This window comes from Apteryx mantelli, chromosome 27, assembly GCF_036417845.1.
Source record: "Apteryx mantelli isolate bAptMan1 chromosome 27, bAptMan1.hap1, whole genome shotgun sequence".
In the NCBI taxonomy this organism is placed as follows: domain Eukaryota; kingdom Metazoa; phylum Chordata; class Aves; order Apterygiformes; family Apterygidae; genus Apteryx; species Apteryx mantelli.
The window spans coordinates 2,485,176-2,513,157 of record NC_090004.1 but is presented as its reverse complement, the minus strand read 5'-3'; the positions used below and the strand labels follow the sequence as shown (position 1 = coordinate 2,513,157).

Sequence of the window (27,982 nt, the reverse complement as noted above, 5' to 3'; positions counted from 1 at the left end):
ACAGGTATGTGCACACCCAACAGCCCCTTCAAAATTCCTTGTGTGTACGCAGGTTAAAAACGAGAAATACAGTCATAAAAACCAAACGCTGCTGAACGGCAGGCAAATGCGACAGCAAGCGGAGACTCGTGATAAGGTTTTCTTGACGTTCCCCGGGCTCCGGAGAAGTCACTGCTCGTTCAGGGTCCCTACCTGGCATCCCCGCTGCCAGCCCTTGCCCAAAGGCGAGGGCAGAGTTGACGGCGGCAGCGGCCACCAGAGGATCAGTCTGCTGTCCCTGCTGGTTCTGATTTGGGGTCAACGGACGCTGACTGGCTCCTCCGCGTAGGACCTGAAGAAGACAAGAACATCAATGTGTTTGAGACCTAGGTGTAAACCACAATAACCAGACACTTCCAGGAACCTCAGCAGCAGGCTAGTTGAGCAGTTTTTGGTACGCAACTGCAGCTACGTCACAACTAGTAAGTGACGATCTCTCCCTTTTACTCGGAACGGCTTTCTCGGCCACAAGCCTTGACACTGCTAGTGTGGATAAAAGCAGAAGACCCAATACAAATAACACCTCCCCACTCAAGTTCACCGAGCATACTCTGGAAGAGTTTCATCTTCTGGCCTTCTTCACATCTTGACATGCTTTCAAGAATCGTCCTTTGTTAGAAGGGTTTGCAAGTCATCTGTCCCATTACAGGTAACGTTTGGTCTCTGCTGCCAAAGCGTCATTGAAAGCCCACTCGAGCAGAAGTATGAAAACGCTTGACTTGGGCTCTGCGGGCTGGTGACACAGAGTAGCATGGGTTTTTCCAACCTGCCAGCCCACATATGAAGCGGTGGCCCAGTGACATGACACTGACTCACTGGAAATAATGACAAAAGGTCACATGAGGTGACGTCTTTTATACGCAGCTCTCGCAGGTTAAGCACATTTGCTCGCAAGAGGGAAGACGGCAAACTGACCTTTCCTGTAATTGCCTGAGCCGGGCTTTGTCTGCAAAAGCCTTTAACTCCAAGCAGCGATGGAAGAGTCGGCGCTCGCTTGCGAGGTCGGCTTATTACAAAAACGAACGCCGGCTTTCGGCGCTCAGCGCGTATTATCGCAACGAGTCAGTAGAATCGTATGCGTCACCCAATAAAGCGAATAAAAGGGAAAAGAAAATGACCGCGCGCTGACGGACTGGGAGAGGATATTGAAGATATTAGCAGATTTAAATATATATCGCAGAGTTAGCTCTCTCTGCCACAGCTGGAACGCGAACTCTTAACTTATTGGCAGCCTAGGCAGGGTCGCAAGCCGCAGCTGCCGGCAAGCGTGCACGGCGCGAGGGTGCTGCAGAGAACATCCGTGACGGACGACAGGCTGCAAGAAGGGAACCGGTGGCTTTTTTTTTTTTTTTTTAAATGAATCTACCACCCCTCTTAAGATGTCTGAAGCGTCACAAATCAACTGTCCAGAATCATCGCTCTCGATTTCCAAAACATTTGCCTCAGCACTTCTTAGAAAAATTTAATCCAAAAAATGTATCCTTTATCATCTTACAGGAGAAAGGTTTGCATTAAGCACGCACGGGGGGGCACCTCTCTCGTGCCTGCTTTATGGCTATGAAAGTAATGAAAAAACGCTATAAAGCCTACAGATGATTGGTATTTTTTTTTATTTTAAGAGCCTGGGCGGAAGCTCTTTTAGCACATACCTGACTCGCAGGGGAGAGGCTCCCAGGAGGAACGGCAAAGCCCAGAGCAAACGCGTGTCACACGCTTAAGCCCGCTTTACCTGGGTGCACGCGCAGAAGGGCCGTTCACCACGCTCCTGCCAGTGACCTGCCAGGTGGGGTGGTCTGACCATTAACTCTGCCAGGGAGCAAAGCGTTCTCCTTCTGATCAGCGCTCCAGAATCACCGGTGTCAAACATCATTGCTTTCATTATCTGAAAAGGCCTTACAACAATACAAAACATTGGGTTTTTGCTCTCTTTTTTTTTTGGCTTTAGCGGTTCTCCGGGCAGCAGGTAATAAATTCACCTGCCAATTACTACCTGCCACAAGGCCTGATGTCTCAGAAGCACAAGGACCAGAAAGGAACGCTTCGTGTTAAGGTGAAGAAGGTGCTTCTGGCTGCTCAGCAGTATCATTAAGGCATTTTCCTTCTTTTTTTTTTTCCCCCAAGCACCAGTCCTCTCCTAAACAACCTAACTGGGGCTGTTCAGGAGAGCCGCTAATGGAAACCCGTGTCCAGTTCTTGGCTTCCAGGCCTTCCTGAGCTCTGGAAGAAGAAAGGCGGCGTAGATCTCACCACGGCTGCAATGGGAACGAGAAGCAAAACAAGGCTGCCTAGGTACCTCTAACCCTTTTAGCATTTAACTTCATTATGTGTTTAGCACCAATAATTCACTCTCAATATCAATGCAGTCTGAAAATCTGGATTTTTTTTTTTTTAATGCTGATTTAAATAACAAGCTAGCAATTCACGCTGCCACACAACCTTATAAAAGGTTTAAGACAGCTTTTCATTATGGCAAAGGAAAACGCTTATTGTTCCGTGTTAATTCTTGTCTCTCAATTCCGCTTTCTCCTGCAGTAAGTTACTAAATTCGCATTTGTGTCATTTGCGTCGAAGAGGCGCAACTATGACTAAATACCAGACTCTCAAAATGCTTATTTTAACCAAAGTCAGTAATTTAACTAGGTTAAATGCTTTCAGAATTTTCCAAGTATAGACACGCTGAACAAGAAACTGCCCTGTGATTCATCAGAAGATGCACAACTTCCCACGAAAGAGTAAAAGAACGAGCTACGTAATCCAATATTTTGTCACTGCCAATGGACTAAGAGGGGGCAAACCCCACCGAGCACAGGATTTCCAGGAGTACGTAAGGAGAAATTTCCCCTCAGTCACCTCCCAGTGATCCCTTCATTGCTTTGGTTTGTTTTGGTTTGTTTTTTTTTTTTGTAAAAAAGCAGATACCATGTAAGTAAATGCTTAGTCTGAGCCTTCATCTCTAACACACTTAAAGGGGAAGCAGTGGCTCAGATGAAAAGCTGCATCAATTTTCTTTTAGGTGTCAAATTCTCTTCTTTCTGGGGTAGGTTAAAGCAAAGCAGCTGCACAGTTGATCTTCTAGAAACAGCAGATTTATTTTGTCTTCTTTTTGCACCCATCTTTTGTCCCAAAGTCCTCGCATGGATGCCAAGCTAATTCTTGTAGCTGTTGTTTTGACTCCCCTTTTTTGGGTGGGCGGGTGAGTGGGTGAAGACTGGTGTTAAAGAGTGTCGTATATTGAATAGCACCCTAAAGATGAGAACATGCTATTTACTGACAATTAGGATTTTATACGCATTTTCATAGTCTCCATAGCCTTCAAAATACAGTGACAGATAACGAAACCAGGTAATAAGATGGTGATTTCCACTACTGCACCAAGAGGAGGTTTTTGCCAACATGACAACTTCATAGCTCATCATTTTTATAAACCGTTTAGGTCATTCATTTTATATGAAGTATGATCACACGCTTGTCTATAAACTCCGCATGCCGCTTTACTTACTGTGCTTTTTGCTTTTTTTTTTGACTGACATATATACCTCTTTGGTCTTAACTATCCCAAATGCAGCAAATTCTGTGTCTGTCTTTTTAGTTAGGCACATTTAAACAAGATTGCAATACAGATCCACAAGCTTGCAGGTTTTAAAAAGTTAACGTGAATTGTTTCTAATTCTACTTTTCACACAGTTTCTCCTCTTTAACAAGCTCATTCTGCATTATTTCTATCCTTATTTTCAGCAGGAAACAAGCAAACCTGTCCTAAAGCTGCCTTTGATTTATCAGCGACAGCTTTCCACACGTTTTTGTGCCTATCAAAAGAGATCTTCCTATTCAACTGTTCTGGTGGTAGCTTCCAAAATGGGTTATCCGAGTCAGGAGCAGCAAGAACACAGGAGCTGCCTCCCATCCGCTGCATCCTTGCTGCCAAATTAAGGTCAATACCGGAGCGAAGAGCTCACCGTCCCAAGCGTATCATGCAACACGCTCCAACTACGCGACGACACGTAGACGGAGCGCACAAAAACCAGCTCTTCTCCCTTTTCCGCAAAAGGCCAAAGGACCTTTGTGTCGCTTGCAACCGAGCGTCAGAAGCGGCCGTTCGAAACCGCCACTCTTCAAAACCATCTCCTCCGTAAATGGCTTTACGTGCAAAGCATTTTGCCACTTACCTGCTGCTGTCCCTGCTGGGTCTGCTGAGTGGTCTGCTGATTTGCCGAGTTAGTGGCGGCAGCGGCGGCTGCAGCTTGCTGTTGGAAAAGACTGGCCGGATAAACTCCCCACGGAGTAACTCCATAGTACTGGTGCGGGACAACTGCCGGGCCTAAAATGCCAAAGGGGATTCAGTAAACTTCCGCAGTGACAACCGTTACACAGCAAACGGTCACCAAATATACTCGTGCACCGTGTTTAACAAATCCTGTTTTAAGGCGACCTGCTTTAAATCCTTTGCAAATCACAACAGGATCGTGCCATTTGTGTTACGCGTGTGAAAACAGCTTACAAATCAGACCTGAAGTTTCATCTTTTCCTTGTTATTACCTTATCAGATGAGGTCAAATTCTGCTACTCTTGATCCTGCTGAAATTTCATGTTTCTATTGTTGAGCCCTTATTTTTATATATTATCTCTAAGTAAAAGTTTGGAGAAAGAAACTCATTTAAGCACAGCAGAGATACAAGCTGCTTCTACTCTCAGCTGACACTCACGGCTCCATAACATCTACCATTTAGCTCTCCAGGCAACAAAGAAAACTCTTTGTGGATGGACAGCACCAATTCTCGAACGTGTAAGATGTATTTTGCTAGCCACTCGGTCCTGCTTTGCATTTGCGACCCCCCAGAAAAGAGCCCATGCAATCATGCATCTTCTCATATTCCCTCCTCCCCAAATTGCTGGTTATATTTAAGGGGGGGGGGGGGAAATGGAGAGCAACAGGGCAAGTATAACTTTTGCAGCTTCATTGTGCGTTATATCAAGTCTCAGGACACTTGCACACTTGTTTGGCGATAGCCGAAAGCAGCCTATATCCTTAAATAATTCTCGCCAGGGAAGATCGGCGTAAACAGAAGAACCACCGAGTGCTCTGCACTGAATGGTGCAGTTCTTCCCAACAAATAATGTATGCAAAACCAGTAGTATTTTTAATATGTCTGCTCCGTATCTTACTTTTCTGCTGACCTTTCCAAAGAAGTCCTATTTCCTTAGCTTTTGAAATACATCCCCTATCCCAAGGGTTGTACAGCCTCCTTCCCCACAGAACGAGTAACTGATAGCTTGAGAGTCTGCTTAAGGTAGAGTCCCACATTCGCATTTGAGACTGTAGAACAAACAAGTATTTAGCAAATTTGAACCACACGTTCTCTTACAGAGTAAAAATAGCTTCTATTTTAAGAGAAACAGCATTTGAGTTCTAACCAAATCAGTTAAGAATTTCTATTAATTATGTCCTTCGATTCAGGAAGACACTGCAAGGAGAACAAGCTTAAGACACATGAAGAATATGAACGTTTGCCTCAAGAGGCTTAAACTACTCCAAGAAAAATGGGGGGGTGACAGTAAAAAGGGAGACACAAAAAGACACTGCTGACTGTAGCTTGGGTATAACAAAGGGGGAAAAAAAATCCCATAAGTACTTATTTTAAAATAACATATACTTGTCTCAAATAGAACTGCTACATAATGCAAAAGCAACGCAGAAGCAACGCGCTGCACAACAGTCTGGATCTCTCCTGTAGGAACGACTGCTCCTACGATCGAGACTGCAAGCTGGTGAAATCCAGCAACATTTTGAAACATTCATTTCATATTTCATTTCAAATTTTACATTCACAGTTCATTGCGAATGTGACACGGTTATTCTCGTTCTGTGGGTTGTTTTAATCATTGCAATTTCCCTCAATTTAGGGTTTAACGAACGGACAGATTTGTATCTCGCACCGAAGCTCGGCTACGAAATCCGTCCCTGCCAGATTTACTGTGTACTGTGTACAGCCTACCAGAAAAAAGCAACTCGTCTTTCTCATTCAGACACGTCTTCGAGTAGCATCCACTTGTTTTACACCTTACTACCTGGGATTTTATGAGCAGTGGTAACTACAGTTAAAAAAAAACCCCACCCAGCCCAACCTGCAGAAGATGAATCAGTCCCACAATGATCCTGCCCTTCTCGACTTAAATAGTTACGGACACGCAGCTAATCAAGTGGATCGTTACCTGCTTATACTCAGTCCACGGAGATCAGACACCAACTGCTAGGAGGCTTCTGCACTCAGTAGAAAAGCAGTCAGCTGCTCCGTTTCAGGCAAATAACCGGTCGGCATTTGCCCTTAGGCTACTGGGGAAATTGCCACAATATCCTTTATCTGGGCCAAATTTGGGTATCCCTCCGAGCTGCTTTTAATCGCTGTTCTAATTATCAAGCAAGCATATCTAGATGGCTTGTTCCTAGCTAGAGACTGCTCATCAGATGTGCAAAAGCCTTAAGTGTTTTTAAATAAAAAAAAAAAAAAAAAGATGAGATGAAAGTCTTTGAAGTTTGCAGGCAGCTGCGCTTAAAAGAGCTCCACATCCTTCTTTTCAAGCCTGGCTCAGCTCATCTGAGCACACGCTGAGGCTCTCATTATCGAACGGTGTTCTCAGCGAGGGCAAGCAGGTCATCATTGCCAGACCTACACAAACAGACCGAATGTTTCTTTATTTCCAGAGATACTACCCTTGCTTTTAGGCTTATTAAAGCTACACGCACTCACAGGAGAAGTAAAAGCCATTCTGGAATCAAATATTCCCACTACTCCATCGCACGCTGGCCACAGACACCCACAACAAGCAGTCAAGAACCATTAGCAAACCCATCTGCAAGTGTGTTCATAGCAAAATCCTCCCTTTTAATCTCAGCCTTCACACTCAACCCTCTTTAACCAGAAGCCGTATCTGTTCTCTGCAGAAATGGCACCAAAGGCGCCAGGCTTCTTGCCAAGGACTAGGACTCGGTCACCACCAGGGTAAACAGCGTCCCAACATGGGAGTCCCGTGTCAGAAAAACGCAAGGTTGCAAACAGCAGATTTAACGGAATACTCTCGATTTGTGAGCTGATCGTTTCAGAACTAACTGTATTGCAACCACAGACATCCACGAACTGGGGTCTTTTGCAGGAGTCGGTGGGAAACAGCTGAACTCTGTGGCTCCGGAGCAGCCCCACGTGTTTCTGGGGCCAGCACAGATCAGGAGAGGAGAAGGCAGGTTTGCGCGACACTGCGCCCAAGCCAGCTGGGCAAGAGGCAGCTGCACGTGCTCCCCGACACCCCAGTCCGAGGCGGGATGTGCATGCAACCATGCCCGCTTCCAGCTCCGAGCTGGCTCTGCACGGGACACGGATCAGCACAGAGTGCATAAGGCTTCAAAGCAACCCAAGCTTTGAGAAGCGTAATGCAAACATAACCAAACAGATTCTACCTTTAATTTAGGAGCACTGCGTTTCTCCTCTGTCCAGATTATTCCAGCATCCACTTTCCTACGAAGGACAGAAACTCCTCTGCCTACAGCATATCATCTCAGAGGGAATCGGCATTGCCCAACTTGTCTTACAAAAGGCAACATCTCCTTAGAGACAGCAGTAGCTTCCCCACAGTTCAAACACACATGCGTATTCTTCCTAAGTCTATGAAGCCCTTCCCTCTGTATTCAAATTTGCTATTCTTTAAAACACTAATACTCTTTTCTTTCCAAAAGTATTATCAGGAGGCTGATGGTCTCATAATCACAAAAAAGCGGCCCAATCTTAACTGGCAGAATTATCTTAGCCATCAAATATGCACATTCCCATGCTTTCTAAGAGGGACAGCGAACAATAAACCAGCAAGAACTCTAACTTCATTTCTTCCATCCCATTAACTTCTCCTGCAAGTCCTCCCAGCGTAACACTCCCGTACAAACCAGGGAGGCCCTCTGTTGATGGAGTTCGTGCATAACTCTAAATAGCTAAAGTAGTTCCACACCCCTCCAGCGTATCACTCATTCTTATTACCCAGAAAAGACTTTCCAAATCGTTTGAGCCTAGACAGAAAAAATTTCTTTGCTAAAAGAAACACCAACTAGAAGTGAAAGTTGTTATATTGCCGTTTTTAGCTTTTACAGTCCAAAACCCAACAAGACTGATGAAGTAGCTCACGTTGCCCAGAGCTGTAACACTATAACTACACTGCAGTGGATTACACACCATTTCTTTTTAAGAGTTATAAGGATTAAAAATTATGCAAGCACGGATTCCGATGCATGAGTTTTGAGCGGCTTTAGGTATTCTGGGGTGTGTATTACCTAGTTTGAATTTATAAGGCCTCAATCAGAGACTCAGGCAATTGCAGCTTCAACACCGCTAAGGAAAAGGAAACGGAAAAGGAAAAAAGAGTGGTCCAGATGATGTTCACTGCTTCTCAGAAATCTGGCAGCAGTTACACGTGGTCTTTCTACAAAATCAAGACACCAACCTCCTGCTCCACTACACTTCAGTGTAATACTTACAGAATGAGCGCCAACTTCAGAAGTATCAAGGTGATCATTCACCGCTTCACACTCATCATCACATGATCGTTTATTGACTCAGGGACTATTGGAAACATCCTTGCAGTCGAGCTCTTGGCTTTCTTCCATTTAATCACTGCCCCATTTGCTTGCCAACAACATGTTGTTACCTACGCTTACCTTTCATTTTTATAAGGCAATCAGCATACAAACTCGTGACAGCCAAAAAATTCCAAAGCCCACATCTTACAATTATCTCGATTCTTAACGTACTTTTATATGGTCCATTAGAAATATCTCATACAACCTGATAACAGTTGCTGCAATCCCATTTCAGAGCTTGACCTCGGACTGGCCTCAAAGCTTAAAGGCTAAGCAATGGTTATGTAACAGCTGTTAAACGCGACAAAAAGTCACGTACCAAACCTACAACACTGTTTGAGCGGGTGTGCTGAACATAGTACTCTGCCCAAGCTTTATGGTTTAGATTTGGTTCAAGCTACACCATAGCTGAAAAGGTTTGCGTTAAGTAGACAAGCTAGGCATGTAAGCGGAACGTGGCAGCACAGCAGAGCCTCCACCAAAACCCACCACTACTCCGAACGAAACAGATGCTATTTAAAATGGAGAAGACACCTCCAGGTGGCTCAAGTGAAGCGAAGCATGGGTATAAACTTCCCCAAGTACATTTTTCTTTTGTTTTCGCTGCTTAGGCCAGAACTTTATGACATATGCAGCAAAAGTTCAGCACGCAGTGTGTTCTTCACACTGTCTGATAAGCTGTTTCACTGAGCTGTCATCTCAAGATACAATAATTTTGGCTGTGACAGTCGGAAAGAATTTGGAAACTAAGACAAGAACGTTTGGGAGAAGGTTCTTACATGAAGACAAGAACCACCATCTTGGCTCTGCCATCTGGAAAACGACATATTCACAGTATAAGCTTCACAGCAGATACTGGATGTTTTTACCCAGAGAGCCTAAAGAGCATAAATTCTTAAGAGACACCTAGCAAATGGGAAAGGTATCATTTGCTGGATACACTGCAGTAAATCAAGCTAAACAGCAACAAGACATAACTTTCCTGGCAGGAAAACACATCCGACACCATTCTAAGTAGTGTATTTTCAAAGGTATTTTTTTACTATCGTCAGCCACAAGAAAAAAAACAAAACATGTAACAACATTTGTTTGTAGAAGTTTTGCTTTTCACATTTGCTTTAGTTTTTGTCCTCAACAGAAAAAGGACCCTTAACAAGGGTTACACAATAATTATCATATTTAATCCAGAGAAAACAGGGTTTTCAAGACAAATTCTGCTTCAGCACTACACTGATATACTATTATCTCTCCATAAAACTTATAATGTACTAATATTTCATAGCCCCGATCAGCGCAGACTTAAGAACAGTTTAGGTACAGAAATGGCACCGAATGCACAGACAACTGAAAGCGTCTCACCTAAGGTTGCAGCTGCTGCAAGTCCGGCTGCATACGGATCCGTTCCTGGTGGAGCGGCGCTGATGATATACGGATTGGGTACAAAGGCAGCAGGAGCTAAACCTGCTGAAAACATACCTGTCAGTAAAAACAAACTTGACTAGAACTGCAGCCCTACCAAAACATCTGCAATAATCTGGCTGGAAAACCCACCGACTGAACAGATTGGCACGCAAACGCTCGGGTTGCTTTAGTGTTGCCAAGGTTTTTACAGGTTGTTTTCTATAGGTAGCGAGCAGTCATTATGTTTCCCAGAGTCTTATTACAACAGCCTATGGAGGATGTGATTTGGAGAAATGAAATCCAATTCCAAAGACGCAGTGTCCCATACGGAAGGCGGAAGTGGCAAAACAGACTAGACCTGCTCGGGTATCTCTGCAGTGCAGATACACCCTTACAGTTTAGGGGGCTATTAACACCAGCTTGGTATTAATCTTAGCTAATTGCTTATTATTCTTCTGTATTTTTTTTTTCCTATAGCAAGTTAATCAAGAACCAATTTACCCTACACTCTGAGTTCCCGTATACTCCAATTAATTAGTTTGAAAGCAGCTCGGGTATGTCTGGATAACACTGCAGTCACTTAGAGCGACTACTATCACCGCCGCGTAGGCATTATCTTCCTCTGCAAAGAAGCATTTTAATCAGAGAAATTACCGGGGCCGAGGGGGAGGGAGAGGGGAAGGAAAGAGGAGGAGAGAAAAGGTAAGTTAAAAAGCTTTGGAATTTTAATCTGGGTCTATCCCTGAACTCCAATAAACATGTAAGTCCACTGCACAGAGCTGAAAAAGCTCCAATAAGTTTATACCGGATTTCTAGGTAGGAAGAACTACTGTTTAATTTGCTGATTTTTCTAAAGACTTTTAACCCCGAGACAATACATTATTTTTACTCTCATCACCCACAAGTAGCCTTTCTACAGTTCTCCTGTTTTTCTCTGCATGAGATTAAGGGCATTCTTCCCAGTTAATCCATACTGTTTCAATAATATGAACCATGTGTTAGCACAAATTATACCTTTAAGTTAGAGTCAGACCCAAGGAAGCCTAAAATTCTATAGTTATGATTTAAAAAATGAATTTTAAAGCCGAACCACAGGAAATATACTCAGGCGTACACCGAACTGGGCATTTTCCCCTCACTTCACTGTGCTACTTACCCTAATTCACGTCTGACTCAGAGCAAGCAAGTACTTCTAAACGTTCTCATTACTGAACAGCATTCTCAGCCAGGGCAAGAGTGTCATTCCTGCCAGACACGAATGCTCTACAGCTTTTAAAGCGTGCAACAAGATATCTCCAGGATTTTTCAAGCAAATCTTCAAACAGTATACTTCCACTTGCGTGTCGATTACTCACCGGTTGCAAAAACACAGTTAGGATTCTCTGAAGTCTAGCAATCCTTTTTTTCCCCTGCCGTTTCCCAAGATATTCTGAGGACTAAATGAAGAAGGCTAATAAAATGTAATTCATTAAGCGCAAGACTTACCTATGTGAGGCTGATGGGCAGCTGCCAACGCATACTGCTGCTGCTGCGCTGCTGTTAGCTGCTGAACAGCGAGGGCGTTCGGTCTTTGGAACAACTAAAGGGACAAAAGAACAAATATGGTTTTTTACTCGTGCATCAGAAAAGCATTCTCCTACTCCCTTTTAAAGCAATTCCTTTACCCTAGACGTATTTTCGCAACTACAGACACTCCCCTTTAAAGGGAAAAATCTCAAAAGGACATCAGAAAGAGCCCTTTTGAAATCAATTGCTCGTGTTAATCCACCTGAAAAATGATCTTTAAAGTAGAGCTAAACCACAGCCAGGGTTTTCCTTCCAAACCCCAAAGCACTCTTCTGCCATTACGCAAAGCCCGAAAACCCTTTTTCCCAATTCCTCCTCAAATACATCCTTTAACTGCAGCCTGTGGATCACCGGTAGCTCACGCAACCACTTGCAGGTCTTGAACAACACTAGGGACATTAAAACGCAGTTAAGTCCCCAGGCGACCAGTGCTATTTTCACAGATGCTCTGAAACGGCAAGCGAGACCGCAGGCAGACTGTAAAACTAGGAACGGGAGAGACGATACTCTTGAGAGAGCTTCAGAAATCCTCCAGCCTCAGGAGGTTATGAAGCCCAAGACAACGCTTTCTTTACCCGGTTGCCTTTCGTCTCCAATATCATCTCTGCAAATCCGGGGAAGGAGCGTAAATTCTTCTTTGACCGCAGACAAAAACCAGACCCTGGGACTTTTTGGTTAAGTCATCCAAAGCATAGATACGTTTGCCCAGCTTACGGCTCACTATAATCTTTGGGAGTCATGTGCAATATTATTGAGAACAGTCACTTTCAACAAGGAAAAGAAAATTACATTAGTCTTTAAAGAAGGAGTATTTTTACTTAGATTTTTTTCCATTCAGCTAGATCCCTACTAAGCTTATTTCCTACCTTCCTGACCTAGACGAGATGCTTGTAAGCAGACGAAACTTGCTCTCTGAATCAAAACCTTAGCGGATCTTCATTCAGCTCCATTAAAACATTTAAGAATATAGATGCTGAGTAGCTGCTTCAAAAATCTCCCCAAGCAACCCTGCTTACTTTTAAAAGTGATTATTTTCAAAGTGTGAACCACCACGTGAACTGCTGCGATAAATGTTTTCTCTCTTTATTCACTTGAAAAGCAAGGGCTTGAATGCTCCACAATTTCCACATCCATTAGCACCGTCCTCTTTCAGGTCAAGGAGAGGACAACCGAGCTACTTCAGGTGTCAGAAGAAGCAATATTAACTCTGCCCATGTTTGGGGCAGAAGCTTACAACCGTCAATAAGAAGCACATTTCGAAAATGTGTTTTCTTATAGGTAAAAATTGGACTTGGTTCTCCTAAGAGCAGGATGAGCAACGGCGCTGTTTAAATAGCGAACATGAAAAAAAGAGAGGAGACAGCCCACATCATCTATTTTCTTCTCTTTTTAGAGGTTTGAGAGGAGAAACAACACGTAGGAGTTCAGCATCAGATCTGAGATCCAGAAACTCAATAGTTAGAAGACGAATTGCTGATCTTGCAAGTGCTAAAAATACAGTCATAACTATCTGTTTTCCCCAAAGATAGTTAACCCTTTAAGATGCTGGGGGCCCTCTGCTTATCCAACAAGCATGAATGACAGTAACACAACAAAAACAACCCCCTGCTCCATTGCTGGGTGTAGACACCTCTAGAACAGCCACCCTCGTTCTTGCTGTCTATTTTTCTATTGAATGCAGTGATCAAATATTTGTGCTTTTTTCAGCTGCAAACACTTCCCCCAAACCTTTAGTTTTCATATTCTTTTGCACTGCGGGATCGGTTTTTCCAGTCTGCTAAATTGTGGTCTGCTAAGGTAAGTAGCAGAGGAAACTGCTAGATTCGTTGTCTGTCTTAAGGGCAGAAAAAGCACCAAACTCCCCTGCAGATACCTTTTCTTCTGCTCAGTTCACGTGCGTGACGACTTCCGTGCTTCCCAACTGCATCTCAGTGATCCTTTTTTAAAATAGAGGTACTAGCAAAAAAAACCAAAAAAACAAAACAAACCCCCCCCAAAAAACCCAAGCTTTGCATTTTTCTTTTGCTGAAATCGAGCCACAGTGCCCAAGAAGCTCTGCAAATAGCTTCTGTCAACAGCCACCGGAGTTTACCCAAAGACTCGAGGCAGGAGATGGAAAGGATGCTCCTTTCTTAAAATCACAGCTGATATAACAAGTTGTAATGGAACAGGCTCAAGGTGACCCGTTTGGCTTGTAAAGAAGTCTGAAAACGCCGTTGCAGCAGGTATGAAGCACAGCGAGCGTGGGTAACGGTGCGATCAGCACGTCAACACAGCGGGAATCTCGAGAGGTGACATTTCCGTGTCTGCTCTTCAAGAGGGACTTCCCAAAGATTCTCCAAATCTGCTATGGGCCAGGAGAGTTTTGATAGAAAAACAGCCATAATCATCTTGAAACCCGACATTATCCGTGTCACAGAGTCTAACACCCATTAGTTTGAGGTTAAAGGCTCGCGTTTTATGATCTTAGGGAGGCAGAAGAGAAGAAAGAAGAGCAAGAAGGAGCACAGCGGTTGGCCAGAGCCCTTTCATCTGCTAAAGAAAAATCAGCACAAGCATCTACATCTGCACCCTGAAGTCCTCCCCTGCAAATGGAAAGAAACCTAAAGACTTCGCTCCAACTGCATTACGATTACTTCCACAGTCAATATTCTCGAATTTCATTAAAACCGCCTGCAAGGATAAAACACGCAGCCGTTTACACCGAGGAAGGGCCAGATTCCTTCCGTCTGCAGGCGACCTCCTCTCAAGTCTCTAAGCAGGGGTTTTCCCTTCCAAAGGAAGGGCAGATAAATGTTGATATTTTAGGCACCGACTCAATGAGCGACCTCTCCCTCCGGCTGCCCTAAAAGACACTTTCCACAAGCCAATAAACCGAGACTCCAGAATGAGTTTGCCCAGAAGATACTCAGTGCAAGTGGCTAAAACGTTTTGCAACTGTAGATTTTTTGGAGCGTACAAAAGGAGGGGGAGCCAACTAACACCGAGCCGAATTTCAGGCTTTACTTCGCCAGATAAGCTCGTATGCCAGGCAGGCTCTGGGAATCGTCAACCCTACATATTTAAGGAGCGTTATTAAGGCCTCAGTGCACTGTCTCCATCTGCTGACAGCAGCGACCTATATTCCAAGAAATACAGACAAGCAGAAAGTAAAAACCCCATTAAAAGCGTTTTGTCAACTTATTTGGAAGCCTATCGCGCATTAAATAAAGGTTAAACTTCATACCAGTGTTAAATTGCGCTCTCTTGTAAGTGGAAGAATGAAAAGAAATCTCTTCAGAAGGAGCATTAACTTGAATTTACAGGGTGAGGCTGAAGTTCAATCACATTTATACAGGATCACACCCACGAATGGTGAAAAAGATGCAACCAAGTAACGTAGTTTAGGAGAAATTCAGTAGTATTGTCCTACATTTCAAAAAGGAGTTTTTCTTTCTCTCACACACAGGTATATGCGCAAAGTATCATTTACAACCTATAGTGGAGCCGTAGAGGGAATTCCAAGAAACCATAACATCTATTATGCAGTTATGGAAACACTGTAAAATTAGGTTTCTGCAATCCAGTTTCTTCTGCAGCATAAACATCTGACATCTCTAATCAGATTACAGGTGGCTAAGACCTTCCCTTCTTAATATTGCTTTCAGCTGTACTTGCCTGTAATCCCTTCAAAGTATATGATGCCTTCCAGCGGTCCGAGAAAGACACTTTTACAAAAATAAAACAAAAAAAACCCCTTAGTTTTGTTCAAGATATATTTCCTTCTCAAAGTAACTGATTGGGAAAACTGTACTTTCAAAAGTCAGATTTCTTTCATATAAGCTATAACTGGCAGGCAGTGAACACCGAGAAAACCCTGGCTGGATATAACGTATTAAGGAAACGGGTCTTTCCTTTGAGCCGAGGTGCACTGCATTTATACAAACACACGTCGCGAAATTACATTTGGCAGCAGAGAGAGTGAATCCCTAATCTCAAACACAGCGCTTAGGTTCACCAAAACCCCTCATTTGAGTTTACTGTCGGCGTAAGTAGCTATTGCAACAAAGCCGAAACTTTAAAATAAATGAAATAAAAGGAATTAAATAAAATAAATCCCTACGCAACAGATCCTGGTCTGCTTATTCTCAGCATTACCTCAATCGGGGGCCGAGCGTACCAGCCGCAGTCAGGGGACGTGGAGCCGCATGAAGCGTGCCAGGACTCCTGCAATCCCACCGCAACTCGCAGTTTAAAGGAACGGGAGAGAACTGCAGCTTCACAGATAACCCAGAAGAAAGTTTGAAGCACGATTACGTGCAGATTACATCAGCTCTGCAGGAATATTACCCGCCACCTCCTACAAAGGAAAATTAAGCACGCCTGCAGAGCCGCACGGAGCCAGGAATTAGAAAGCCGTACGACAATCCGCTTCTGAAAGCGAACTTTCCAGGTAGGCCTCGCTTCCAGAATTTTTATTGCCACGAGGTAGGTACAGGAGGTGCCCAATCTGTAAGTCTAATCTTCTGCCAATTTGTAAGTGGCAGGAAAAAAAAAATAAGAGCTACTCTGACTCGTAAGCGAGCCTTAATTTAAATAGAAAACATTGACAGACAAAATGCAAAGGAGACTCCACATTTCCGCAGTTACTTTCCTAAACCCAAGGGTTCTTTAAAAAGCAATTAACTTAGTTAGCTCTAACATATCGGTTTTTAAACATACACAAATTTCATTGTTTAAAAAACCTGAAGTAATTCTTGCATTCAAGGTTTTACACCACCACACAGTAAGACAAAGACTTGAAAATAGCTGGGTTTTTTTTTCCTTTTTGAACTACGCAGCAGCTATTTAGCTTAACCGTTAAAATTATTTTCCATCGTTAACCTCCCAAACATGCTACATAATAAAACAACCAACGAAGCTACAGCACAGATATTTACATTGCTTTTAAGACTCTGAGCGCTATCCAAAAGAAGGCCTTTAGTATAAACATGGCAATAGTCTTTCCCAGTCAGGCTATTTTGCTAAAAAGATTGGACATTTCAGGAAACCCAGGAATAATTATATACTCCCCCAATCAGCCAAAACAAAAGACTTTATTCTTCTCTGACGGATAGAACACTAACAAAAGGAAAGCAATAAAAGTTTATGATTGTCACCCAAACTAGAAGGAACAGGAGTAGATTAAGAGTTGATCCTTGGCTCTTGGCCCAGCATTCAAGGGAGGCCAAAGAATAAAGCAAAGACTTGCTTTACTTGTCTGGGACGAGTAGTTTGGGCTGCTTGTGTGGGAGAAAAGGTCAAACAACCCCGCTGGGGTGAGATAAAGTTTCAGAGTGTCGGACTCTGACCTCAATAGGTTTTAAACCACACAAGTAAGAGTAAGCCAGCTGAGACTCATTTTTCATTCATACTCCGTCAGGTTTACTCCGATTCAGCACTGCAGAGATCCCCAACCAGGCCTGCAACACCTACGCCTAACAGTACTCCAACCTTTAAGCCACTTTTAGGGCTTGAGGGTTTTTTGCTTAGTTGTTTTTTTTTACTAATTAAAAGCGCTTTTCCAATGCAAACTTACCTGAAAGTTAACCCTGATTAATCAACTGCACTTTTCTGTGCAGCACTGCTGTCATTACAGGTCCTTCAGGCTGCTCTTCAGATTGCCACATTAAGCAGATCTTCCGCGTCAAGCTCACTAGCAGGACACCTGCCCCAATCGGCCACCGAGACGGGAGCCTGATCTCATGCTAACCCCACGTCGACCCTGCTAGAGGAACCGCAGCGAGGCGGGCAGGAGCGAGCACAAATACTCTACCTGCTGCTGGGAATTGTAGTCAAAGAGCCCCACGGTCGCTGCAGCCGAGTCCACAGGTACTTGAGTGCCCGAATAATCAAACTGAAGAGGCTCCATGCCAACGTGCTCCATGGGATCCAGAGGGACACTCTGGGACTCCATGTTGGAGAAATCCTCCACGGGCTTGGCACCATTAGTACTCGCCAGCTGGGCTAAGCCCTCCGATCCGTTCTGGTTGGGACCCAGAAGATCCACTTCACTAGCAGAGTTCTGGCAATTGCCAGGTGTACGGCTGCACAGAAATAAGGGAGACTGATCAGTAAGCATATTTATTTAACGCAACGGCAGACAGCATCAACTAATAGCAACAGGTACCCATACTGGCTGGAGTTGCTTGTAGAAGCTGTTATACAGAAAAAACAAAAATGGAGGGTCTGACCTACTTCCCTAAATGAATTCTTCAAAACAACGTATGAATAATAATTTAAAAAGCACACAAAACCAACCAACACCCCCCCAACTCGTTATGGTATAACATAAAATCAAATTCAACTTCTCTCTTCTCAAGTGAGGAAAGAGTCAGCCATGACAGGACAGGATTTCAAAACTGCCAGAATTATTTTCCATAAACCTATACAGTAACTATTAACAATTTAGTCCTCCGGCACCGCATCTCACTTGAAACTTTGCTAAAGTAGCTGTCACGGTTTCCTAATTACCTAACATAAGCACTGAAGTGAGGAATGGCTCATCTCAATTTGAGGGCCATCAGTATGTGTCTCACAGCACATTCGTTTTGCTTTTACGGTTTTGCTATACGTCAACACAACAAGGCACAACAAGTAGGTAGGCTAGCAAAAATTTCAGCAGGCTGTAATTTCTTGAGAACTACATGGAAAAAAAAAAAAGTCCAAAAACCCAACTATAATTTAGACTAGTACGTAAGCCAGATCAACGTCTTCAGTAGGTATTTCCACAGGGATCCCACGCAAGGTGATTAAAAATAGGCATGTAAATAAAACAAAAATACATCACCCAAAACTAGGTCTGCACAGAGAGGCTAGAGCTATCAGCTTTCCTCCGCCTTCCTACAGCGTTTCCCTGGGTATAATGTGGTGTCCCTGCAACACTGTTTCAATGGGCCAATAAAGGCTCTTCCACTACTGTTTATCACAGCACAGAAAATCTTAAGTGCGACGCTAATTAATTAATACCTAACGATGCACATACCTGAAATCTTTGACATCCGCGTCGATCCCATTCTGCACAGGCAAACCATTTGTTTTATCCATCACATCCCCCTCCTCCTTCAGATCTCCTAATTTATCGCCATCAAACGTGCCCTTATTTTTCTTATCCCCTTTGTCATTCTCATCATTCTCCGCATCCCTTGGCCCCTAGGCAAAAAAGACATTATTTTAATAAGCTTAGCTTTCAGATCGATTTTACTTTCTTTCCCAGAGCTGGTAGCAAATCAAAGAAACATGTCGTAATGAAATAAGTCACTTCCAAACATTAGTTATAACAAATAATAATATAAAAAAGCCAAATAGTCAACCACAGTCGAACAAAGAAAGGAATTTAGTTTTCGTTTTCTTCCAAAAGAGGTTTTATCATCTATTCCGTTTCTTACTTTTAGTAAATCAAGGTCTGACTCTGTCAGCTCTAAACCCCCACCCAAAGCCTGAGACAATTAAAACCAAAAAACCGCTATCCAAGTCCTCTTTCTAAATGGGACTTCAGCACTTCAGAATTATTTCAGCAGCTTCTAAATACAACATTATGGACAGAAGGGCTATGCAACTCAACTAGCGCGTCAGCAACCTCGCTGCAGTTGGACGTTACTGTGACTCGCACAGCGAACTCCAAGGTACAGCATATTTACGAGCACTCGAGTCAATCGCTAACTTAATCGCAGGTTCATGCCATCACTGGTATTACATCTGAAGCATGTCTACCCTTAAATGTTTGCATTTTATTTCACTTGGGAGGAGAACAAAGGCTGTTGATGCCAGGGGCAGGGTTCTGAACAACAAAAGGGAGAGAAAACCAACGTAATGCATGATACGAAACGGCAAGGAAAATGTAAACCTATCTATCATAGATAGCTTTGGTGCCGTCACGAAGACAGACGTTCAAACGCCATCTTCCACTGTAACTGAGAGAGAAGTACTTCGCACATGACAGGGCATTTGAACCCTGTATCAACTATAACATTTCTCTATTCTTCTCATTCGGGGTAATTTTCTTTTCATATTTAGAACAGAAGATTGTTTTTAAACAATCATCATCTGATGTTTCTTCTTAAATAAAGTAGTTGATTAATATCAGAGAGCAGAGTTGGAAATGCCAGCTATAAATACAAGTTCTGAGTCCGATTCTCATCCACACAACGCAGTATTCGCAAACGAGACCCTCAGTTTCAGAAGTGACCTCCTGACCATTAACGCTATAAAGGAGACATGTCTCTAGCCCCAAAACTGGGTGACAAATTGTCTCCTTACTCTGACTGTTCAGCTTCCAAAAATCATCATCCTTGGGCTCAAGGGTTCAGCAAAATTATTAGGTACCCACTAATGATGGACAAAACCAAGAGGATGGATGAGGGAAACCACAAATGGGCTCCCCAAAGAGATGAGTGCAGCAGGTTAACAGTAACAAACCTTCTTCACTTCTACGCTTTGCAACGCTTACTAGACACCACTCGGCTATCGGGCAGAGCTGAGATGTAGGCTTTCTTGCCGCTACGGGGGCAGGACTTGGGTTATGCCGCTTTCTTGCCACATCCTTAGATCTGAGGCAGCAGTTACTGTGCTCCTTTCCCCACCCCATGAAGCACGGTGACTCACGATGCCCTTTCTCCACGGGAAACAACATGCCCTTGAAAGCATTCCCATACTGGAGTGGCACTTGCAACTACACTACGTTTCTAGCATCGCTGTATGGAGCTTTTTGTTCTTGGCTAGCAACAGAGCATCCACGTGCTCATTCGAAAACCACAGCATCAGCTACACGTATATTTGCATACATTTCCAACCACAAGTTTAAGATGGTATTACCGCACGTATGCTCGTCCTCAGCATCAGGGAACGTCGGCTACCTTCATATCGATACCCATCGCCCATACTGCATCCCCTGCTCAAAAACAACCGCTAAAACCACTAACCTACCCGTTTAAGCAAAGAGAACTAAACTAAGAGCAAACAAAATGAACAGGAAATATGTCTTTAGGAAGGGATTAGAACAAACAAACAACAACAAGCAGTAAATGGAGAAAACAACATAACGGGAACTCAAATTTCACAATCAGGCACACTTACAAATCCTCCTTTCCTTAGGCAGGAATCTCCAGGAGATGAGCTCAACACATACTCCACCATGCTAACTCCGAGTCCTCCACTCTCTGACCGTGGTGAAAGCACCGAGTTGACTTCACTATTCACATGAAAGCCCTGACCAGGTCTTCTCTGAACCATAATAGGCTGGGAAACAGAGTGATCTGGAACAAAAACATGTTTAATTCTTATAAGTAGATCCAACTATTAAAGGGAGGCGAGTCATTACATACATACTCTATTGTCTTAATTGTACTAATGAGCACCAGCTTTTTGACTGATGATGTCCATTAGAAGAAGGCTGACTCTCTCGCTTGTGAAATACTAGAACCTGTAAAGCTGGAAGTGATAACTACATTCAAACACTGAAAAATACAGAAATTAGATTTCAGAAATTTAAGTCTCTAAATAAATGCTGCAATTAATAGAAGAGCTTTATTAAAAGGGAAAAACTAGAATTTGTTTTTAGTACGGTGAAAAACAGGCAGTCTCAATTTCAACTGCAACTGTCATTTAAAACATCGCCATAAGGTTACGCCACCCTACACTCATTTCCTTGGTCATATGAATTAACACATTCATATGTCACAATCACAGTTTCTCTTTGCTGCTATTTCCTCAAGAAAAAGAAGTTTATGAGAACTTCATTCTGTCTTCCTCACCCCTTGCACCAGTTCCATCCCTTTATCCCCTCTAAAGCATGAATTTGTTTGCAAATTCAACCCAAACTGACCAAGGATGGGTCCCTCCGAGGCCTTGTAAGCTCTGCAAAAACTACTGGCTGTGTGGGAGAAGGTGACCTTGTGTCCCCACTTAGGAAAGGGAGGAAGCACTCAGCCTCTGCCCATTCAAACTAGCCAGCAAGTCAAAAATAATAGGCAGAAGATATAGTATTTGCCAGGGGATGGGGGAAGGGACATGGAATGATACTGATCCTATAGTTTCCAAATATTTTAAAGCAGGCATAACCCATCAAGAGAATTAGTTCCGTTCTGTCATTGCTCCTAGCCACATTTTCCTGCCTTCTCCCTCAAGCCAGCACAAACATCTGTGTGGCCGCAAAGTGAAGTGGATGGGGGAAACTCTCCTTGGTTAGCTTCATCCCAGAAAAAAGCTTGTTTTAATCCAAATCAATTCCCCAGAAGATTTCATTGCACCGCTGCATAACTACTTGTACCATTAGCAGAGGAAGAAATGAGTGGCTTGCATGAGACAGGACTGCTGCTTTTAGCAGCGCTGGCTTTAAATACTTCCAAACTACAGCTTCAAGCTATAGCAATGAAGAAACAAAGCTACGGAGGACTGTAGCGCATACGTTGGTGGACATGGACAAGTGGGAAAACGGACGGAGTGAAAGGTATCTTACAGAAAACCAAGCTTCCTTAGTTCTGCTGTTCATGGAACAAAAGAGTCTTCCGGCCAAGGACACCTCTGCACCCCACCTCCTCCAAGGTCCCCTTCTCTGTGGAAGTGACCATGAACAACTGCTCAGACCATGACTCTTCTCTTCCTTTGAGATGAGCAAAAGGGGAAACTATTACTTCCCTGACTCACAGGCAGCAGTGCAGGGCACGGCCCAGGAATAAAGGCTGCAAGGTGCACGGATTAATTGAAAAATAAACAAAGGAAGAGATGAGACCGAGGGCTTTGACTCATGGAGGTCTGTGATCAGTCGGCGTAGGAGGTTACCTCCCCCGGACGTCTACCCTGCTCGTCTAGTGGATGTAACCAGCCTGACAACAGAGGCAGCAAAGGGGAAAGTCTCACTCAACTATTGCTGCTTAGAGTCCGGCACGGCCCTTTAATCCACCCTCAACTTCAGTTGATATTAGTACAATCAGGCACGAACTGTTGTGGTTGAGGACTGGATGCACGTGCTGCTACGGAGATCCACTGCGGACAGGCAAGTCAGACAGCCGGAGGCAGTAACTCCCCTAAACGTCCCCAGAACCGAGTCTTCAGAGACTGGGGATCACAGCCAAGATTCTGCTAATCGGATCTGGAGCAGCTATCTCCCATTTTCAAAAAATAAAAGAAAATAAAAGCAATAACAACAACAAAAATAGCCATTTTGAAACTTAAACAAGAGTAAAAAAGTACTCTCATCACATAATTTCCTCTAGAATCCAGTCTTTCTGCCCCAAATACTTTCATCCCAAGGAAGTGGTTTTTTCCGGCAGAAAAACAGCAAAGTTGCTCTAAATCACATCTTCCCTGGAGCTATAGCTCTGTGAAGTTGTTTGGAAACTGCACAAGACACTCAGCAGCATCTAGGGAGTATATTCGGTGCATATAAAAAAAACAACAGAGGAAATCAAGAGTAAAGGGTTAGCATTTCACACCCGGCACAGGCACATGATTTTTTTGCCATTTAACTAAAACAAACCTGAATACTCTCCCTTTAAGTTCAAAATAAGGGAAGTTTTCTGATCCAAGAATTAAATTCTTGGCAGACAACTTTAGCACTACTAATCTGAAACACCATGGCATTCAAGCCACTTTTTTTTTTTTTTTAACTGGATGTTGTTAGGCTTTGGTCAGTTAAGTATTCACAAAAATTGCTTCTTTTTCACTAACCTCGTTTAACAGCTTTTTTCTAACTTAAAAAAAAAAAAAAAAAATCAACCAAAGGCAGAAAACACATCAGAAAGTTTAAATTTAAATTTTAATGGCAATCTAAAAATTTTAAGCAGATAAACACAAGTTCACATCAGACAGTCTTTTCATAATTATGGATATCTTAACACTATGACAGAGCAAAGTGGGCTTTTAAAGTTTTCTATTATGTAAAACAGATGGTTTTAAAATCTTTTAAAAACTGTGTCATACAAACTGGTCAGCATTTTTGAGCAGATGAGTTGCATATTTCCATGTTCAATCCCACCCAAATTAAGTAAATAATTGAGCTACCTGATGTTCCCCAAGCACTGTCTCTCCACTGATCTCCCAGAAATATCCCTTTTGGTCCATCTTTGCTGGAATCGTCAGATTCCCAAAACTTTTTACCCGGCAACAGCTGCTGCAATTAAAACAAAAACACAACAAAACACAAAAAAACAAAGCATGATTAAAATAAGTATAAAATGCAAACATAAACCATAAGCATCTCCCTTCCGTACATGAAGCAATCATTAAACACAAGCTGATACATGCTTTTAATCAAAATATTTATATACTCTTAGGATGACAGCCATAAAGCAACTGTGACAGTAATTCAGTCTCAGCAATCCTCTTCCGGTCTCAAACGCTTTACCAACGCACACACGCAAGCGCACACACGCACTCCACATTCGCCAGCCTCTAAACACGAGAGCTGCTCGCAAGGAAAGGATTCAGCAGAAAAAAAACCGTTCCGATCAAAATATTGTATCGTCATGATGCCGATTTGCACCTGGGTTGGGAAGACGCCCATAAACCGCCCAGCGATTCCAACAAATTCTCACGTACGAGTCCTGAAGCTCCGATCCTGGTAGGGACGGGAGACCTCAGAGGTGCCAAGAGCTCTTACTTCTCGCTTATTTAACGACTGCCGAGTGCTCTCAAGGCTTTGGAGGTTATTTGTAAACACTAACAAGAGCGAGCAGTTCTGGGCCACTGCACCTGCCATGCATGCGTTGGTCCTCCTAGACCAGGAGGAGAAGGTTACGCACTTGCTGGGAAGGAGACCGAAAGCCCCCCTTGGCTTGAACGAATTCAAGGAAGATCGCGCCGAAGGTTCAGAAGACGGCAAGAAGAACAACGCGCCCTATTTAGCGGGTGTGTTTTGAAAATGCGTAGCATCTATACGTACGGCGAGGGGAATTGCGAGCCCCGCTCAAGTGCCTTACATGTGAAGCGTAGAGTCTTCAAATTTATCTTCAGGCTGAATGAGATGCAGCGTAATTCAGGCAAGAGACAACAGGGCATTCATAGCAGGTAGCGAAAGAAATGAGCCTTGCCGGATGACTTTGGAATAAAACTAAAGGAAGCGGGAGATTAACAAGCACTCATGTAAGTCTATATGAAATTGCCATAGCCCAACAGGAATCCTCAGATCGGTCAATGCCTCCTATATATTATACGTGTTGGTAACTGTATAAGCCCTCAGCAGAGGTGCAAATTTAAGGCTACAGCATAACAGGGTAAACACTTAAGACAGCCGGATGAAGGGGAAGCAAGCATAAACGATTTATAAGAGCTCACAGCTTTCACCGCATTACGGTTTGAGGAAAGACAATCCAAGAAGGGGCACTCGCTATCTGTTTGGTTTTTTTTAACTTGAGGAAGATCTGTTTATTTAGAAACTCACCCTAAAGCAGGTCTGCACGTCTGCCGATAAATCCAAGGTTCGCAGGTTTGGCTAACCAGGGACAACGGATTACGCAGAAGACAGATATTGTAACGAAAGCGACACCGATTTTACCCAGCCCACGAAAAGCAAAATTCCTTCTAAATCCTGCAGAACTGCTACAGAGAAGAGAGCAATTACGTGCAGTTATTTAACTAACAATCAGGCAATGATGCTGTTGCCTAACATTTAAAAGCAATCTTGCTTTTTGCAGTCAAATTAGTTGAGAATAAGATCAATTCAGGACTTAAACAGAGGAGCTGATTAAAGAAAAAGGGGGGGGAAAAAAAGCCTAACGTGATCCCTTTGGAAAAGCTTGCACAGACGCAGAATGGAGAGCAAACAAATGAACTAATGAACAGAACTGAGCAGAGAAGCATTGTTGCTCATGTTGCTCTCAGTCAAGCTATATGATATATACATGTGAAAATTTTAAGGCAGCAGAGACCTGCTCCCAGCTCCTGACAGCGTTGCTTCTGCTTACCGCTCGCCTCGAGCAAGAGCTGTCACAGGGAGCGTTTACCTGCACACCTGTATATTGTCTATACGTACACATCCGAGGATAAAAAAGAAGCAATCGCAATCTACAGAGGCCGAACTAACATTCCCGTACGATCAAATCATAACGTATAAGAGATATTGCTGTTTTAATGCTCAGCCCAAAGCGGAAAACGGAAAGTTTTCTCTTTCTGCTCCCTGTTTGCAGCAAGCAGAAGAAACATCACAAGGCACCAGCAAATCACTCACTCTTCTACAGATTTGCTGAGGACTTTAGGATTTGGTGTTGCATCGGAAACCCAGTGGAAGCCCATGGTTTTCTTAATAGTCGAACGGCAAAAGCAGTGAAACTTGCACAGATCAACCGATTCCTCCGCCTGCACCACGGGATCACATTAAGGAATTGGAACAGCCAAGGCTGTACGTATGCATATTAGAAAACACTAACACACATCAGGGGTGTTTAAAGTTTTCTTTAAGCTTCTGCCATGGCCGTATTTCATAAATGTCTTTTCATCATCCCACCAACCACAACTACTGTCTTCCTCATTCAGTATCAGGGAATTTTTAAGAAGAAAGCGATAGGAACCAGTTGACCCAGACTTTAGCTGCAGCTAAACGCTTCTTATTTCCTATAGCAATACCTAAAAGTGTGAAAGGCTGCAATCTGTTACTAGTCACATCTCAGAAATAAAAGATGAGACCACGGGCTTGCAGAAAGGAGTCAGGGAAAAAAAAAAAAAACGTGCAGAATATTCTCTACGCAAAGAAAGATCATCCTTTAGTTTACAAGGAAACTGAGCTCCTTCCACAAGCTCTCGAGTTTCCAAAATGTTAATAAGTTTTCCCCATATACACATGAAAGCAATCCAGAGCTGTACAGCTCTAAGAAATTTATTTCTAATGTAACGTAAAAGGCAGTTTTAAACTTGGTCAAGAAATCGCATGTAATACAAATGGAAGAGGAAACGGCATCTGCGGGCGGGCAGCCCAACAACCGTCTGGCGAGGGCGCCCAGAGCAATATCCGTTCGCGACATTTTTTAAAGCAATCCAAAAATCTGGACCAAACACAGCCAAAGTCTCAGTAGTTATTTTTCCGAAGAAAGTCTGCTGCAAGTAACAAAGTTCAGTCTCCTTTCTTGGCTTCGGTACTTTAAAATATCTGGTTTCTCAGGCAATATAAACAATGACAACAGAACGAGATTTTTTTGTTGTTGTTTCTAAGGGTTTTTTTAAAACTTGCAACAGATTTCCAATCCAGTAGCTCCAGCAGAACTTTGCATTTTTAGTACGGCCATGGTTTACCCATTCGTGGCCTTCGGTGGCAATACCAGGTGAAGGCATTTGCACTTGCTATATCCCAGCGTCAGAGCGCGGTTCCCCCCTTAAAGTCCCTCTTTAGGAAGAGCAACGTCTTACTGTCTCACCAACCGCCAACCCCTTTTTTTAAGGGTCAAAACGCATGCGCTTAGCCACTTGATCCTGAAGAACTGCACCTGGCCACCTGCTTATAAATTTGCAGTGAATTTGCAGACAAGCACTGGAAAAAAAGGAAAAAAAAAAAAAACTCTTTCTTTCTCTCTTCCACCAGCAGATGCTTCTACCAAACACACAACTTCAATGTTGCCCCCTGTAGTTTTAGCTTTTTTTCCCCTGAAGATAAAAATTAAGATTTCACACTGGACTGTTGGGGGAAAAAATAAACAAAAACACAGAATATCAGAATAATGAAGCTGAATTTCCATACTGATTCTAGATGTATTTACAAGGGAGGGGGGAAAAAAAACCAAGACAATTTTAGCAGTTGGGCAACGGAGGTCCTTGTTCTGTCCGACTAGTACTGCTCTGACCAAAGCTAGAGGTTTAGCAAAGGAAGCAGTAAACATCTTGTACTAAGTTATAGAGATGCCTCCAAGATAAAGAATTTTTCCTCGGTAAGGGCTGTCATTGCAATGGAGGGGAAGGGGGAAGAGAAAAACCCACCCACACACTTATTTTAAGTGAAAAAGCACCCAGTTCTTCAGGTCGGAAATTAGGAAAGAAAACGCAGTAGGTTACTAGTTTATTTGTTCTTTGTCTTTATTAAAAATTGACCCCATCTAGTTTGAAAATAATCCTTCTAAGCCCTCTTTTTCTGAGGGCTTAACAGAGTTAGGCCAATAATCAATTTAGTGGGGTGGGGGGTGGGGTAAGGGGGACTTTACATCTCCCCAAAAGCAATTCTCCAATCAACAAGTAAAGAGGCAGCGCGCACAGATCCCGCTGAGACGGGATTACAAATTAGACAAATTAAGTAAACCAGTTGCCTTTAGACAAGGCAAATATTAAGACAAAAGCAGCCATCTGTGCCGCAGCACAGCCGTGGGAGAACCAGGTTTAACCGTGGCAACGTAGGTAAGAAAGCAGAGCCTGCATTCGCAGGTT

The 27,982-nt window shown here is 43.3% G+C and overlaps 1 protein-coding gene and 2 non-coding genes across 12 annotated transcripts in view; all 3 read right to left on the bottom strand.

Annotated features, from left to right (window-relative positions):
- The window catches only part of PUM1 (pumilio RNA binding family member 1), a 76,981-nt gene that overhangs the window by 22,561 nt on the left and 26,438 nt on the right, over window positions 1–27,982 (bottom strand). For 5 of the 10 annotated variants that reach the window (XM_067311597.1, XM_067311599.1, XM_067311603.1 and 2 more), the window contains 8 exons: window positions 23,642–23,750; window positions 20,717–20,895; window positions 18,627–18,793; window positions 17,418–17,688; window positions 11,543–11,636; window positions 10,016–10,132; window positions 4,206–4,357; window positions 193–331 (listed from right to left, as the gene is read on the bottom strand). In XM_067311597.1, the coding sequence (XP_067167698.1) occupies window positions 193–331; window positions 4,206–4,357; window positions 10,016–10,132; window positions 11,543–11,636; window positions 17,418–17,688; window positions 18,627–18,793; window positions 20,717–20,895; window positions 23,642–23,750 (1,228 nt within the window). The remainder of the gene's footprint in view (window positions 1–192; window positions 332–4,205; window positions 4,358–10,015; window positions 10,133–11,542; window positions 11,637–17,417; window positions 17,689–18,626; window positions 18,794–20,716; window positions 20,896–23,641; window positions 23,751–27,982) is intronic. The other 5 variants (XM_067311601.1, XM_067311602.1, XM_067311598.1 and 2 more) reach the window with 3 other exon arrangements.
- Window positions 6,618–6,703, bottom strand: LOC136994331 (small nucleolar RNA SNORD103/SNORD85). Its single transcript, XR_010886475.1, has one exon. It is a non-coding gene; the product is annotated as a small nucleolar RNA SNORD103/SNORD85 (small nucleolar RNA).
- Window positions 11,225–11,310, bottom strand: LOC136994332 (small nucleolar RNA SNORD103/SNORD85). Its single transcript, XR_010886476.1, has one exon. It is a non-coding gene; the product is annotated as a small nucleolar RNA SNORD103/SNORD85 (small nucleolar RNA).